The sequence below is a fragment of the Triticum aestivum genome, chromosome 6A, assembly GCF_018294505.1.
Source record: "Triticum aestivum cultivar Chinese Spring chromosome 6A, IWGSC CS RefSeq v2.1, whole genome shotgun sequence".
Taxonomy (NCBI): Eukaryota; Viridiplantae; Streptophyta; class Magnoliopsida; order Poales; family Poaceae; genus Triticum; species Triticum aestivum.
In genome coordinates this window covers 66612706-66625223 of record NC_057809.1, presented here as the reverse complement: position 1 = coordinate 66625223, position 12518 = coordinate 66612706, and the positions used below count along the sequence as shown (strand labels likewise).

The 12518-nt window shown below is 48.2% G+C and overlaps 1 protein-coding gene across 2 annotated transcripts; it reads left to right on the top strand.

The window, feature by feature from the left end:
• The first annotated feature begins 7369 nt into the window (after window positions 1-7369).
• On the top strand, window positions 7370-12043 carry LOC123132072 (cyclin-T1-1). 2 transcript variants are annotated; one of them, XM_044551828.1, is made up of 6 exons: window positions 7370-7717; window positions 7893-7974; window positions 8892-9026; window positions 9128-9303; window positions 9389-9540; window positions 9660-12043. In XM_044551828.1, exons 1-6 carry the CDS (start codon window positions 7557-7559, stop codon window positions 11474-11476), a joined length of 2523 nt encoding a protein of 840 aa, XP_044407763.1. In that variant the 5' UTR covers window positions 7370-7556; the 3' UTR covers window positions 11477-12043. The 2 variants fall into 2 exon arrangements, with proteins under 2 accessions (XP_044407763.1, XP_044407764.1); XM_044551829.1 differs by having other exon boundaries at window positions 7486-7717; window positions 7893-8681.
• The last annotated feature ends 475 nt before the right edge of the window (window positions 12044-12518 follow it).

The window sequence follows — 12518 nt, the reverse complement described above, 5'->3', positions numbered from 1 at the left end:
GTTGGTCCGGGCCGCTTCATCCCACGATGCCGCCGAATCAAGATAAGACTAGTAACGGCAAGCATATTGAACAATATCGACGCCCACAACTACTTTGTGTTCTACTCGTGCAAAGAATCTACGCAATAGACCTAGCTCATGATGCCACTGTTGGGGAACGTAGCAGAAATTCAAAAATTTCCTACGTAACACCAAGATCTATCTATGGAGAGACCAGCAACGAGTAGAAAGGAGAGTGCATCTACATACCCTTGTAGATCGCTAAGCGGAAGCGTTCAAGTGAACGGGGTTGATGGAGTCGTACTCGTCGTGATTCAGATCACCGATGATCCTAGTGCCGAACGGACGGCACCTCCGCGTTCAACACACGTACAGCTCGACGATGTCTCCCACGCCTTGATCCAGCAAGGAGAGAGGGAGAGGTTGAGGAAGACTCCATCCAGCAGCAGCACAACGGCGTGGTGGTGATGGAGGAGCGTGGCAATCCTGCAGGGCTTCGCCAAGCACCTACGGGAGAGGAGGAGGTGTCACGGGAGGGAGGGAGGCGCCAAGGGCTCAGGTATGGATGCCCTCCCTCCCCTCCACTATATATAGGGGCAGGGGAGAGGGGGGAGGCGCAGCCTTGCCCCTTCCTCCAAGGAAGGGGTGCGGCTAAGAGGGGGGAGGAGTCCATCCTCCCCAAGGCACCTCGGAGGTGCCTTCCCCCTTTAGGACTCTCCCCTTTTTCCTATATCTTGGCGCATGGGCCTCTAGGGGCTGGTGCCCTTGGCCCATGTAGGCCAAGGCGCACCCCCTACAGCCCATGTGGCCCCCCGGGGCAGGTGGCCCCACCCGGTGGGCCCCCGGGACCCTTCCGGTGGTCCCGGTACAATACCGATGACCCCGAAACTTGTCCCGATGGCCGAAACAGGACTTCCTATATATAAATCTTTACCTCCGGACCATTCCGGAACTCCTCGTGACGTCCGGGATCTCATCCGGGACTCCGAACAACATTCGGTAACCACATACAAGCTTCCTTTATAACCCTAGCGTCATCGAACCTTAAGTGTGTAGACCCTACGGGTTCGGGAGACATGCAGACATGACCGAGATGTTCTCCGGTCAATAACCAACAGCGGGATCTGGATACCCATGTTGGCTCCCACATGTTCCACGATGATCTCATCGGATGAACCACGATGTCAAGGACTCAATCGATCCCGTATACAATTCCCTTTGTCTAGCGGTATGGTACTTGCCCGAGATTCGATCGTCGGTATACCGATACCTTGTTCAATCTCGTTACCGGCAAGTCTCTTTACTCGTTCCGTAACACATCATCCCGTGATCAACCCCTTGGTCACATTGTGCACATTATGATGATGTCCTACCGAGTGGGCCCAGAGATACCTCTCCGTTTACACGGAGTGACAAAATCCCAATCTCGATTCGTGCCAACCCAACAGACACTTTCAGAGATACCCGTAGTGTACCTTTATAGCCACCCAGTTACGTTGTGACGTTTGGCACACCCAAAGCACTCCTACGGTATCCGGGAGTTGCACAATCTCATGGTCTAAGGAAATGATACTTGACATTAGAAAAGCTTTAGCATACGAACTACATGATCTTGTGCTAGGCTTAGGATTGGGTCTTGTCCATCACATCATTCTCCTAATGATGTGATCCCGTTATCAACGACATCCAATGTCCATGGTCAGGAAACCGTAACCATCTATTGATTAACGAGCTAGTCAACTAGAGGCTTACTAGGGACATGGTGTTGTCTATGTATCCACACATGTATCTGAGTTTCCTATCAATACAATTCTAGCATGGATAATAAACGATTATCATGAACAAGGAAATATAATAATAATCAATTTATTATTGCCTCTAGGGCATATTTCCAACAGTAACTGTACCTTCTCCCTTATTGGAAAGTAGTTCATCACAGAAATCAGTTCTAGTGATTCCTACACCAATTAGTGAGGAAGCTAATGATGATGATCATGAAACTTCTGATCAAGTTACCACCGAACCTCGTAGGTCAACCAGAGTAAGATCCGCACCAGAGTGGTATGGTAATCCTGTTTTGAGGTCATGTTACTTGACCTTGACGAACCTACGAACTATGAGGAAGCGAAGATGAGCCCAGATTCCGCAAAATGGCTTGAGGCCATGAAATCTGAGATGGGATCCATGTATGAGAACAAAGTGTGGACTTTGGTTGACTTGCCCGATGATCGGCAAGCCATAGAGAATAAATGGATCTTCAAGAAGAAGACTGACGCTCACGGTAATATTACTGTCTACAAAGCTCGACTTGTTGCGAAAGGTTTTCGACAAGTTCAAGGAGTTGACTACGTTGAGACCTTCTCACCCGTAGCGATGCTTAAGTCTGTTCGAATCATGTTAGCAATTGTCGTATTTTATGATTATGAAATTTGGCAAATGGATGTCAAAACTGCATTCCTTAATGGATATCTTAAAGAAAAGTTGTATATGATGCAACCAGAAGGTTTTGTCGATCCAAAAGATGCTAACAAAGTGTGCAATCTCCAGTGATCCATTTATGGCCTGGTGCAAGCCTCTCAGAGTTGGAATATATGCTTTGATAGTGTGATCAAAGCATATGATTTTATACAGACTTTTGGAGAAGCCTGTATTTACAAGAAAGTGAGTGGGAGCTCCGTAGCATTTTTGATATTATATGTGGATGACATATTGTTGATCGGAAATGATACTCAATTTCTGAATAGCATAAAAGGATACTTGAATAAGAATTTTTCAATGAAAGACCTCGGTGAAGCTGCTTATATATTAGGCATCAAGATCTATAGAGATAGATCAAGATGCTTAATTGGACCTTCACAAAGCACATACCTTGATAAAGTTTTGAAGAAGTTCAAAATGGATCAGTCAAAGAAAGGGTTCTTGCATGTGTTACAAGGTGTGAAGTTGAGTCAGACTCAATGCCCGACCGCTGCAGAAGATAGAGAGAAAATGAAAATCATTCCCTATACCTCAGCCATAGGTTCTATCATGTATGCAATGTTGTGTACCAGACCCGATGTGTTCCTTGCTATTAGTTTTGAAGGGAGGTACCAAAGTAATCCAGGAGTGGATCACTGGACAGCGGTTAAGAACATGTGTTGTCATTTGATGAACGGGATCACATCATTAGAGAATGATGTGATGGACAAGACCCTTCTGTTTGCTTAGCATAATGATCGTTTAGTTTTTCTGCTATTGCTTTCTTCATGACTTATACATGTTCCTCAGACTATGAGATTATGTAACTCCCGAATATTGTGTGCTATCAAACGTCACAACGTAACTGGGTGAGTATAAAGATGCTCTACAGGTGTCTCTGATGGTGTTTGTTGAGTTGGCATACATCGAGATTAGGATTTGTCACTCCGTGTATCGAAGAGGTATATCTGGGCCCTCTCGGTAATGCACATCACTATGAGCCTTGCAAACAATGTGACTAATGAGTTATTCACGGGATGATGCATTACGGAACGAGTAAAGAGACTTGCCGGTGACGAGATTGAACTAGGTATGTTGATACCGACGATCAAATCTCGGGCAAGTAACATACCGAAGACAAAAGGAACAACGTATGTTGTTATGCGGTTTGACCGATAAAGATCTTCGTAGAATATGTAGGAACCAATATGAGCATCCAGGTTCCGCTATTGGTTATTGATCGGAGATATGTCTCGGTCATGTCTACATAGTTCTCGGACCCGTAGGGTCCGCACGCTTAACGTTCGATGATGATTTGTATTATGAGTTATGTGATTTGATGACCGAAGGTTGTTCGGAGTCCCGGGTGAGATCACAGACATGTCGAGGAGTCTCGAAATGGTCGATACATAAAGATTCATATATTGGAAGGTCACATTCGGACACCGGAATGGTTCGGGTCGTTTCGGATGAGTTTTGGAGTACCGGGGGTTACCGGAACCCCCTCCGGGAAGTTATTGGGCCTCATGGGCCTAGTGGTGGAAGAGAGGAGGCCGGCCAAGGAGTGGCGCGCGCCCCCTAGCCCAAACCGAATTGTACTAGGGTTGGGGGGCGCCCCCTTTCCTTCTCTCCTCCTTCTCCTTCCCTCCTTCTCCTACTAGGAATAGGAAAGAGGAGGGGAATCCTACTTGGACTAGGGAGTCCTAGTAGGATTCCCCACACTTGGCGTGCCCCCCTTGGGCCGGCCACCTCTTCCCTCCCCTCCTTTATATACGTGGCCAGGGGCACCCCATAGACACACAAGTTGATCTTTTAGCCGTGTGCGGTGCCCCCCTCCATAGTTACACACCTCGGTCATATCGTCGTAGTGCTTAGGCGAAGCCCTACGCCGGTAACTTCATCATCACCGTCGCCACGCCGTCGTGCTGACGGAACTCTCCGTCGGCCTTAGCCGGATCAAGAGTACGAGGGACGTCACCGAGCTGAACGTGTGTTGATCGCGGAGGTGTCGTACATTCGGTACTTGGATCGGTTGAATCGCGAAGACGTTCGACTACATCAACCGCGTTACTAAACGCTTCCGCTTTCGGTCTACGAGGGTACATAGACACACTCTCCCCTCTCGTTGCTATGCATCTCCTAGATAGATCTTGCGTGATAGTAGGTAAATTTTTTGAAATACTGCGTTCCCCAACACACCCATGTGAGAATCATGGGCTCATTGACAAAGCAATGGGTGAATTTATGGGGAAAAGCGGGAGAATTTGTAAAGAATGATTGAGGAAAATTGTCATAAATGTTTTGAGGCTTAGGGTAGTGCTTTATCTGTTTTAGGCCTTTAATCAGTTACCGTTCAAATGGGTTTCTTTTCTCCCTAGCAGAAAAAGGAGAAGCGGCTTAAAACTAACCGGATCCATCTAAAAAGAAACAGCGCGACTAGGATTTAGTAAAATTATAGTGAATTAGGAGACCTGTAAGCCACACGTGAGTTGTATTTGTCAAAGAAAAGGGTAGGCATACACCTATACGACACTCTTTGAGCCATGTCATGGGAAGACCTCCAGCACTCACCACACATTCCTCCATGATACATAAGGAAACAAATACAATTATCATTTAACACCCCAACAATTTTAGTTTTTGTCGAATGGTCAGGTAGATCCAAAGGCTCACATTGCTTAGGATTCCCTATAAATTTCTTCAAACCTCACTCACCACCATACAGAAAACCTAGCGTTCCCAAGTTTGCACACTCGCCGCCGCCTCCTCCTCCTAATTGGCTCTTCACCAAGACTTTTTCCCACAAACTCCCTCCTCCTCACAAGCCCCCATGTCGTTGTCATGCAAGGCGCATCAACCAGGAAAGGGAGCTACCCATGTCCATGCCTACTACCTACCCCCTATTTTCCCCGGATCTGATGGACATAGGGGAGATTCACCAATGAGCAAGGTCTAGATCTAGCAAGGATGAGCCATATCCCTGCCCAAAGGTGGACCTTCCTCAGCACGGAATCTCAGCCATGCCCTCGATCGACCACACAGTCAAGGCGGCGGACACCACCTCCCTATTATTTCCCAGATCTGGTGGCCACAGGGGAGATTCATCGGCGAGCAAGGTCCAAATCCGGCGAGGATGAGCCATATCCCTACCCAGTATGGACCTTCCTCACCATTGAATCTCAACCATGCCCTCAATCGGACACATAGTCAAGGCGGCGACACCACCTCCCCATTATTTCCCAGATCTGATGGCCACAGGGGAGATTCACCGGTGAGTAAGGTCTAGATCTGTCAAGAATGAGGCGTCTGCCCGACCCAACTTTGGATAACGTCAAGTAAGGAGATCGAGCGTGGTTCATCGTCTAGGCGGAATGGCGCACGCGTTGCCAAGGAGGCCCAACTTTGGATAACATATTGTAGATTCATTCGCGACATCGACCTCGGGCTCAAGCTGTAAGCACCTCTTCTCCCCCATGCCAATTTCGCTCAGAGTAGCCTGATCTATGCCATATATTTTTAGGAATTCAGGGGAGCAAATTGCATTTTCTCAGTTTCGAGTGTGCCCTTACAAAAATTGTAATCTTTTCCTGTTGTTGTCGTTGCAGGATCCAGATCAGAAGCACGGCGAGAATAGTGCTTTGCCACCGCTTCTACCTCCACCAGTCCCACGCCAGGAACGGAGTGACAGGTATCCCCTATTTATTGTCCAGACAATTAAGGCGACACATCACCTCCCCGCCATTTTCCCAGATCTGATGGCCATGGGGGGAGATTCACCAGTGAGCAAGGTCCATATCTGGCAAAGATGAGCCATATCTCTACTCAAATATGGACCTTCCTCACCACAAATCTCACGTGTGCCCTCAATTGGCCACACAATCAAGGCCGCGGCACCACCACCCCTCTTCTCCATAAGCTCGAAGGGTGGGGAGCATCGACGAAGATGAAATCCGTGCATTTCGCTTTGTAATCAATCACGAGGGACATCAAACGTTGGTTCGAGGGCTGGGGTTGTGCAGATCGAGGAGGTAAAGAAGAAACGAAATGAGGGGCAGTAGCACGGTTCACGTGGGCAGGTTTCGTTGCGGACATGCCCATGCCGCGCGGGGCTTACCTGGAGAGCCGCGACTTTTTGAGTCGGTCCCACGTCACAGTCTCTGTCACTTCGTAATCAATCGCGAGGTGCGTTGGACGATGGTTGTGGTTTTGGGGTTTTGGGGTTTAAAACATGGAAGGAGAGGGGATAGATGAACGGGCGGAGAGGTCTTGGCGACCGCGGGCTGGATATAGATTGGAACATGAGATGTGACGGGCTGATTGTGATTTACTTTCGACTAAGGAATCCCATACTATTTCCTCCCTCTAAAAAAATTAAGTTCTCATTCCTCCAGAAAAAAACCCTCAGCAAACACGAGACCTGCTCAACAACAAGAAGAACCGCATGATCCTGCTAAAGAAAATCGCGCGATTCATATTCTCTAGCAGGATCATGCAATTCCCTCTTGTTGCTTGGTAAAAAAAACACGTGTTTTCTGATTTGTTTTAGAGGAGTGAGGACTGAAATTTCCAGGGCTAAAAGAGGAAATTTCTTCTTCATCATCAAACAGAAGGAAACGCAGTCGGCCCATCTCACATCACATCTCATGTTCCCATCTATATCGAGCCCGCCGTCCGTCTCCGGGCAGGAGGCCCTCTCCCCCGTCCATCGCATCCCCCCTCCCACGTTTTAAACCCCGCCCAAACCCCCAGGGCCAGAACCAACGGCTGACGCGCCTCGCGATCTGATCACGAAGGGCCAGAGCCTCCGACGCGGAACCGACTCAAAAAAGTCGCGGTGCTCCGGCTGGGCCCCACGCAGCATCGGCTTGGCCGCGACGAAACCCGCCGAGCGCCCACGCGAGCCCCGCGTCGCGTCCCGTTCCGTTTCCTTTTACCTCCTCGATCCCCACACCCACCCTCCCCCGACCCGCACCAGACCCGCGCCCGCGCCTCTCCCCTGCCCCGCGCCGCCACGCCCCAAGTCGCCGCCCCGAGTCCACCCCCGGTCTCCCCGTCCCCTCCTCCTCCTCGCGGCCCGCGGCTCGGCCGGGCGGCCGGCCATGGCGGAGGGGGGCGAGCGGGGGCGCTCGTGGTACCTCAGCAAGGAGGAGATCGAGGAAGGCTCGCCGTCCAGGAAGGACGGCATGCCCGCCGCCAGGGAGGCCCAGCTCCGGTCCGTCTACTCCAGCTACATCCGCGACGTCGGACGCAGGCTCGGGGTGTAAGCGCCCTCCTCACCCCTCCTCCTCCGTTTCCTCCGGCCCGCGGCCGAATTTCGCTCGGGGTCGCCCGATCCGTGCCCTAGTTCTCGCGAATCCGCGGCCGCTCGGCCCCGGGCCTGGCCCCCGATGAAATCCGCGGTCTTTTGACGCTGCTGTTGTTTGTTGTTGCTGCAGGCCCGACATCACAATCGCGACGGGCACCGTGCTGTGCCACCGCTTCTATCTCCACCAGTCCCTGCTCAAGAACGAGTGGCAGGTACCCCCTGTTCATGGGACCCAACAATGGCAAATCGTTTCTGCACACACGACCTTGAATTCCGTGACTGACTAACCAGTTTGGCGCACCGTGTGTCGAATTCATGCGCGAAATTGAGCAATTGTTCTCCTAACAAGCTTTTTTTGGGCCTCGTCAGGGTCTGTCCATGCTCCTGGGGGTAAAATGTCAACACTTGCCATTTTTACTGTCACTGTGTCCGAACTAACATTTTCTCTTACCTTTGTAGCACCGTGTGTGGACTGACTGTTTCTCTTACCTGCGTAGCAACTGTGTCCAAACTAACGGTTTCTCTTACCTGTGTAGGATTTTGAAATGTTCTTCTTACCCGCGTAGCAAGTCCGTCCAGACTAACGGTTTCTATTACCTGTGTAGGATCTTGAAAATGTTGTCGTTTTCGGTTTAGTAGACATTTTGGGGTAGTCGAGGGTTGTGTAACGTGTCTGTGCGTTTTCAGCGCACCTAGCCTGGTCACGGCAGACAAAATTGTAACATGGGTTTTGGATCAAAGGTAGAGTTGAGATGTTTCACTCTGGTTCCTTTAAGTAAGGGGTCTTGAGGTGAGGTATGATAGCTTTATGTAATTTTATCGGGAGCACCTAAAATTGCACGGACGAAAGGTGTGGTTCTGGTTCTGTTGGAGCAACTTTACGAACTTGAAGAGGCACTTTCTAATAATACTCTAGACAGTAAGTACTAAATTTTTTTCGCTGCTATTTACTTTCCTCCCAGTAATATCAAGTCCTGTTCTTCTTGCTGCTGTGGGTTGTCTTCCTGAAAAAGGAATTTTGTTCAAAGCTGAGTGGCCTATATATAATGCAGCAACACAACTTCATACCATTTTGTAATTATGCACTTGCCATTTAAAAGGTTAGCTACTAACTGTTCTGTCCTTCCAGACTGTTGCAACTGCTTGCATCTTTCTTGCTTCGAAGATTGAAGACACTCCTTGCCAATTAGGACGTGTCGTTACTGTGGCACATGAAACAATGTATAAGAGAAAACCTGATGCTGCTCGCAGAATCAAACAGAAGGTACCGCGAACTTCTTGCTTTGTACTACTATTGCTGGCAGCTGTCCTGTTTATTGTGATGTTTCTGTTCTATATTGCTCAACTTTTCTGAACTAAAAATAGGAGGTCCTTGAGAAGCGGAAGGACCTAATTTTGATGGGGGAGGCACTATTGCTTTCAACCATCAGGTTTGATTTCAATATACAGCATCCTTATGAGCCACTAAATCTCGCTCTCAAGAATCTGGGGATCTCCCAGAAGGAAGTGAAACAAGCTGCAATAAATCTCATAAATGATACGTAAGTTATCTGGGGTTACCCTGTCATATGTTTCTCCACAATTTGGCAACCTTGTTATTCCTGACCTGGTCATCCAACTGTACAGGCTTCGGACTACATTGGTAGTGCAATTTAAACCACACTACATAGCTGCTGGAGCTCTCCATCTTGCCGCCAAGTTTCATGATGTTACACTCCCTTCTGAACAAGGAAAAGTATGGTGGCATCAATTCGATGTTGCTCCAAGGCAGTTGCAAGGTACAGTGCTTGTATGACGAATTCATTGAGTTAGTTTTCTTCTGCATCCATCGAGACAGTCATTTACCTTTCAGTATCATCAATTTTCCTTCTCATCTGATGGCTAGTTATATTTGCAGCTGCTATCCAGCAAATGAAACAGGTCTTTAATGAAAGAAACCAACGCCCTGCGGGTCCTGCTATCGGGCCCATTCCAGCTCCAGCTCCGGTGGAGAAACAGCAGGCAGTAAGATTCCCGAAGCCAGCTCTGGTGGCAAAACAGCAGACACTAAGCTTGCCAAAGCCAGCTCCGGTGGCAAAACAGCAGGCACTAAGCTTACTGAAGCCAGCTCCAGTGGAGGAACAGCAGGCTGTAAGCTTCCCGAAGCCAGCTCCAGTGGCAAAACAGCAGACAGTAAGCTCCCAGAAGCCTGCTCCGGTGGAGGAACATCAGACAGTAAGCTCCCCAAAGCCTGCTCCATTGGAGGAACAGCAGACAGTAAGCTCCATGAAGCCAGCTCTGGTGGAGGAACAGCAGACAGTAAGCTTCCCGAAGCCTGCTGCGGTGGAGGAACAGCAGTCAGTAAGCTTACCCAAGCCTGCTTTGGTGAAGAAAGAGCAGACAGCAAGCTCCCTGAAGCCTGCTTTGGTGAAGAAAGAACAGACAGTAAGCTCCCTGAAGCCTGCTTTGGTGAAGAAAGAGCAGACAGTAAGCTCCCTGAAGCCTGCTTTGGTGAAGAAAGAACAGACAGTAAGCTCCCTGAAGCCTGCTTTGGTGAAGAAAGAGCAGACAGCAAGCTCCCTGAAGCCTGCTCCGGCGGATAACCAGCAGACAGCAAGCTCCCCTAAGCCTGCTCCGGTGGAGAAAGAGCAGGCAGTAAGCTCCCTGAAGCCTGCTTTGGTGAAGAAAGAGCAGACAGCAAGCTCCCTGAAGCCTGCAGCGGAGAAACAGCAGACAGCAAGCTCCCCGAAGCCTGCTCCGGCGGAGAAACAGCAGACAGTAAGCTCCCCGAAGCCTGCTCCGGTGGAGAAACAGCAGATTATAAGCTTCCCAAAGCCTGTTCTGAAGTATACATATTCAAGGAGAGGCCTAAGAAACACTGCAGCTCCAACTGTAACTCCAACTCCAACTCTGGTGAAGAAACAGCAGAAAATAAGCACCCCAGATGGCCCTGTTTCGCATGCCTTCTCTCCAAGGGGAGTCCTAAATGGACCCACTTCAGCTCCAACTATAACTCCAAACCCAATGAAAAAACAGCAGGCATTAAGCACCCTAGACTCTGTTCTGAGGCAAGCACACCCTTCAGTTGGAGGAGTGAAGCGCACTAGATCTCCAGCTCAAGATAAAGCCCTGGTGAAGAAACAGAAGATAATAAGCGCCCCAAACTCTGTTGTGAGGCATGCACGCCCTTCAGTTGTAGTAGTGAGGCCCACTGGATCTCCAGCTCGAGCTAGAACCCCGGTGAAGAAATCGCAGATAATAAGTGCCCAAGACTCTGTTCCGAGGCATACTCGCCCTTCAGTCGGCGGCGAAAGAAGGCCCAGTACAGCTCCAGCTCCAGCTCCTGCTAGTGCTCTGGCAAGGAAACAGCCAACAATAAGCACCCCAGACTCTGTTATGAGGCATACAGATCCTTCAAGGAATGAAGATAGCAAGCCACTGCGAATGCATGTGGATCATAGCTTGAGTAGAACTGCCAAAGATGGTAGGCTGGAGAAGCCATCTTTCCAGGCAGCTCTAAACGCCGATCATGGCCACCATGTCGGCAGCAGACCTAAAGATGTAAATATGACAAGGGTCCCAAACTTGGTCGGACAGAAGAGAAGGATCCAGGAGACTGCTGGACAGCCTCCTGCTCCGGCTGATAGATGTGCTGGAGATGCTTCGAGGAGGCCGCAGCTTCCAAGTTTGATCGTCGCCCCGCCGTCCTGGAAGAAACAGAAGATCGATGTTTAAGTTACTTGTTCTGTAAAGACCCATTGGTACTGCTATTAAAGACAAGGTTTGCCTGTAGAGAACTAGAGATGTTGTGTTATTGTGGAAGTGAACAGTGATTAAGTATGGATGCCATGCGAATTGTGATTGTGAGCTCCAGGGAGGAATAGAGATGAAAGCAAGCTGCGGCAGAATGTTTGCCGCCAAGTTTTGTATGCTCGAAGGCGCTTGATTGTTCGCATCAGAAGGAAATAGAGATGGGAACCATGGTGGATGCTGTGCAGATTGATGTAGGCTTGAAAAATCTGTTGTCTAATTTAAGCCTAGGAAGCTGAGAGATGCAATCCTAAGTTGTTCTGTAAATTTAATGTTGTTCATGGAGGCAAAATCTGTTTGTCTAATTTAACCCAGGGGAAACCGAGAAGAATAGAGGCGGTAGCCGAGATTGCAGTGTAAATCTGATGTAATATATATATAGAGACAGATATATGCGAAGGCATTCATTCGTTTTTCTAATTTAGCCTAGGAAACAATTTTGTCTGTACAAACATGACTTATATATGTATATATATACCTTGTTAAAGTGTACATCTTTTGTTGTGGTGCAAACGTATGTTGTTGTCTGTTCTGGAGGTTATGTTTGTCTGTTCTCAGTTTTGCTTGTGTGTTTATCTGCACATTATATGTATGTGGAAACTATAGTGTGACTATAAGAATAATATCCCAGTTTGAGTTTATCCCCAGTAGACCATCTGTGTATTTTATTGCTACATTACCAAGAACAATATACATATGTCATATCAATACTTTTTTCATAACTATTTATATTCTGTCAGAAAAAATTAAACTCGCATAAATATAGATGTTGAGTTTGGTGTTTAAAAAATCATGTCAACGTGTAGTCTCTTCGTTTCTTTTTTACTTCTCATATTAGTATTGCCTTTAATCAAACTTATTATTAAAGTTTGATCAAGTTTATAGACAAAAAATGTCAACATTCACAATACCAATTCAATATCCTTATCCATCATGATTTTTTTTTCATATACCTCCATTTCAAATT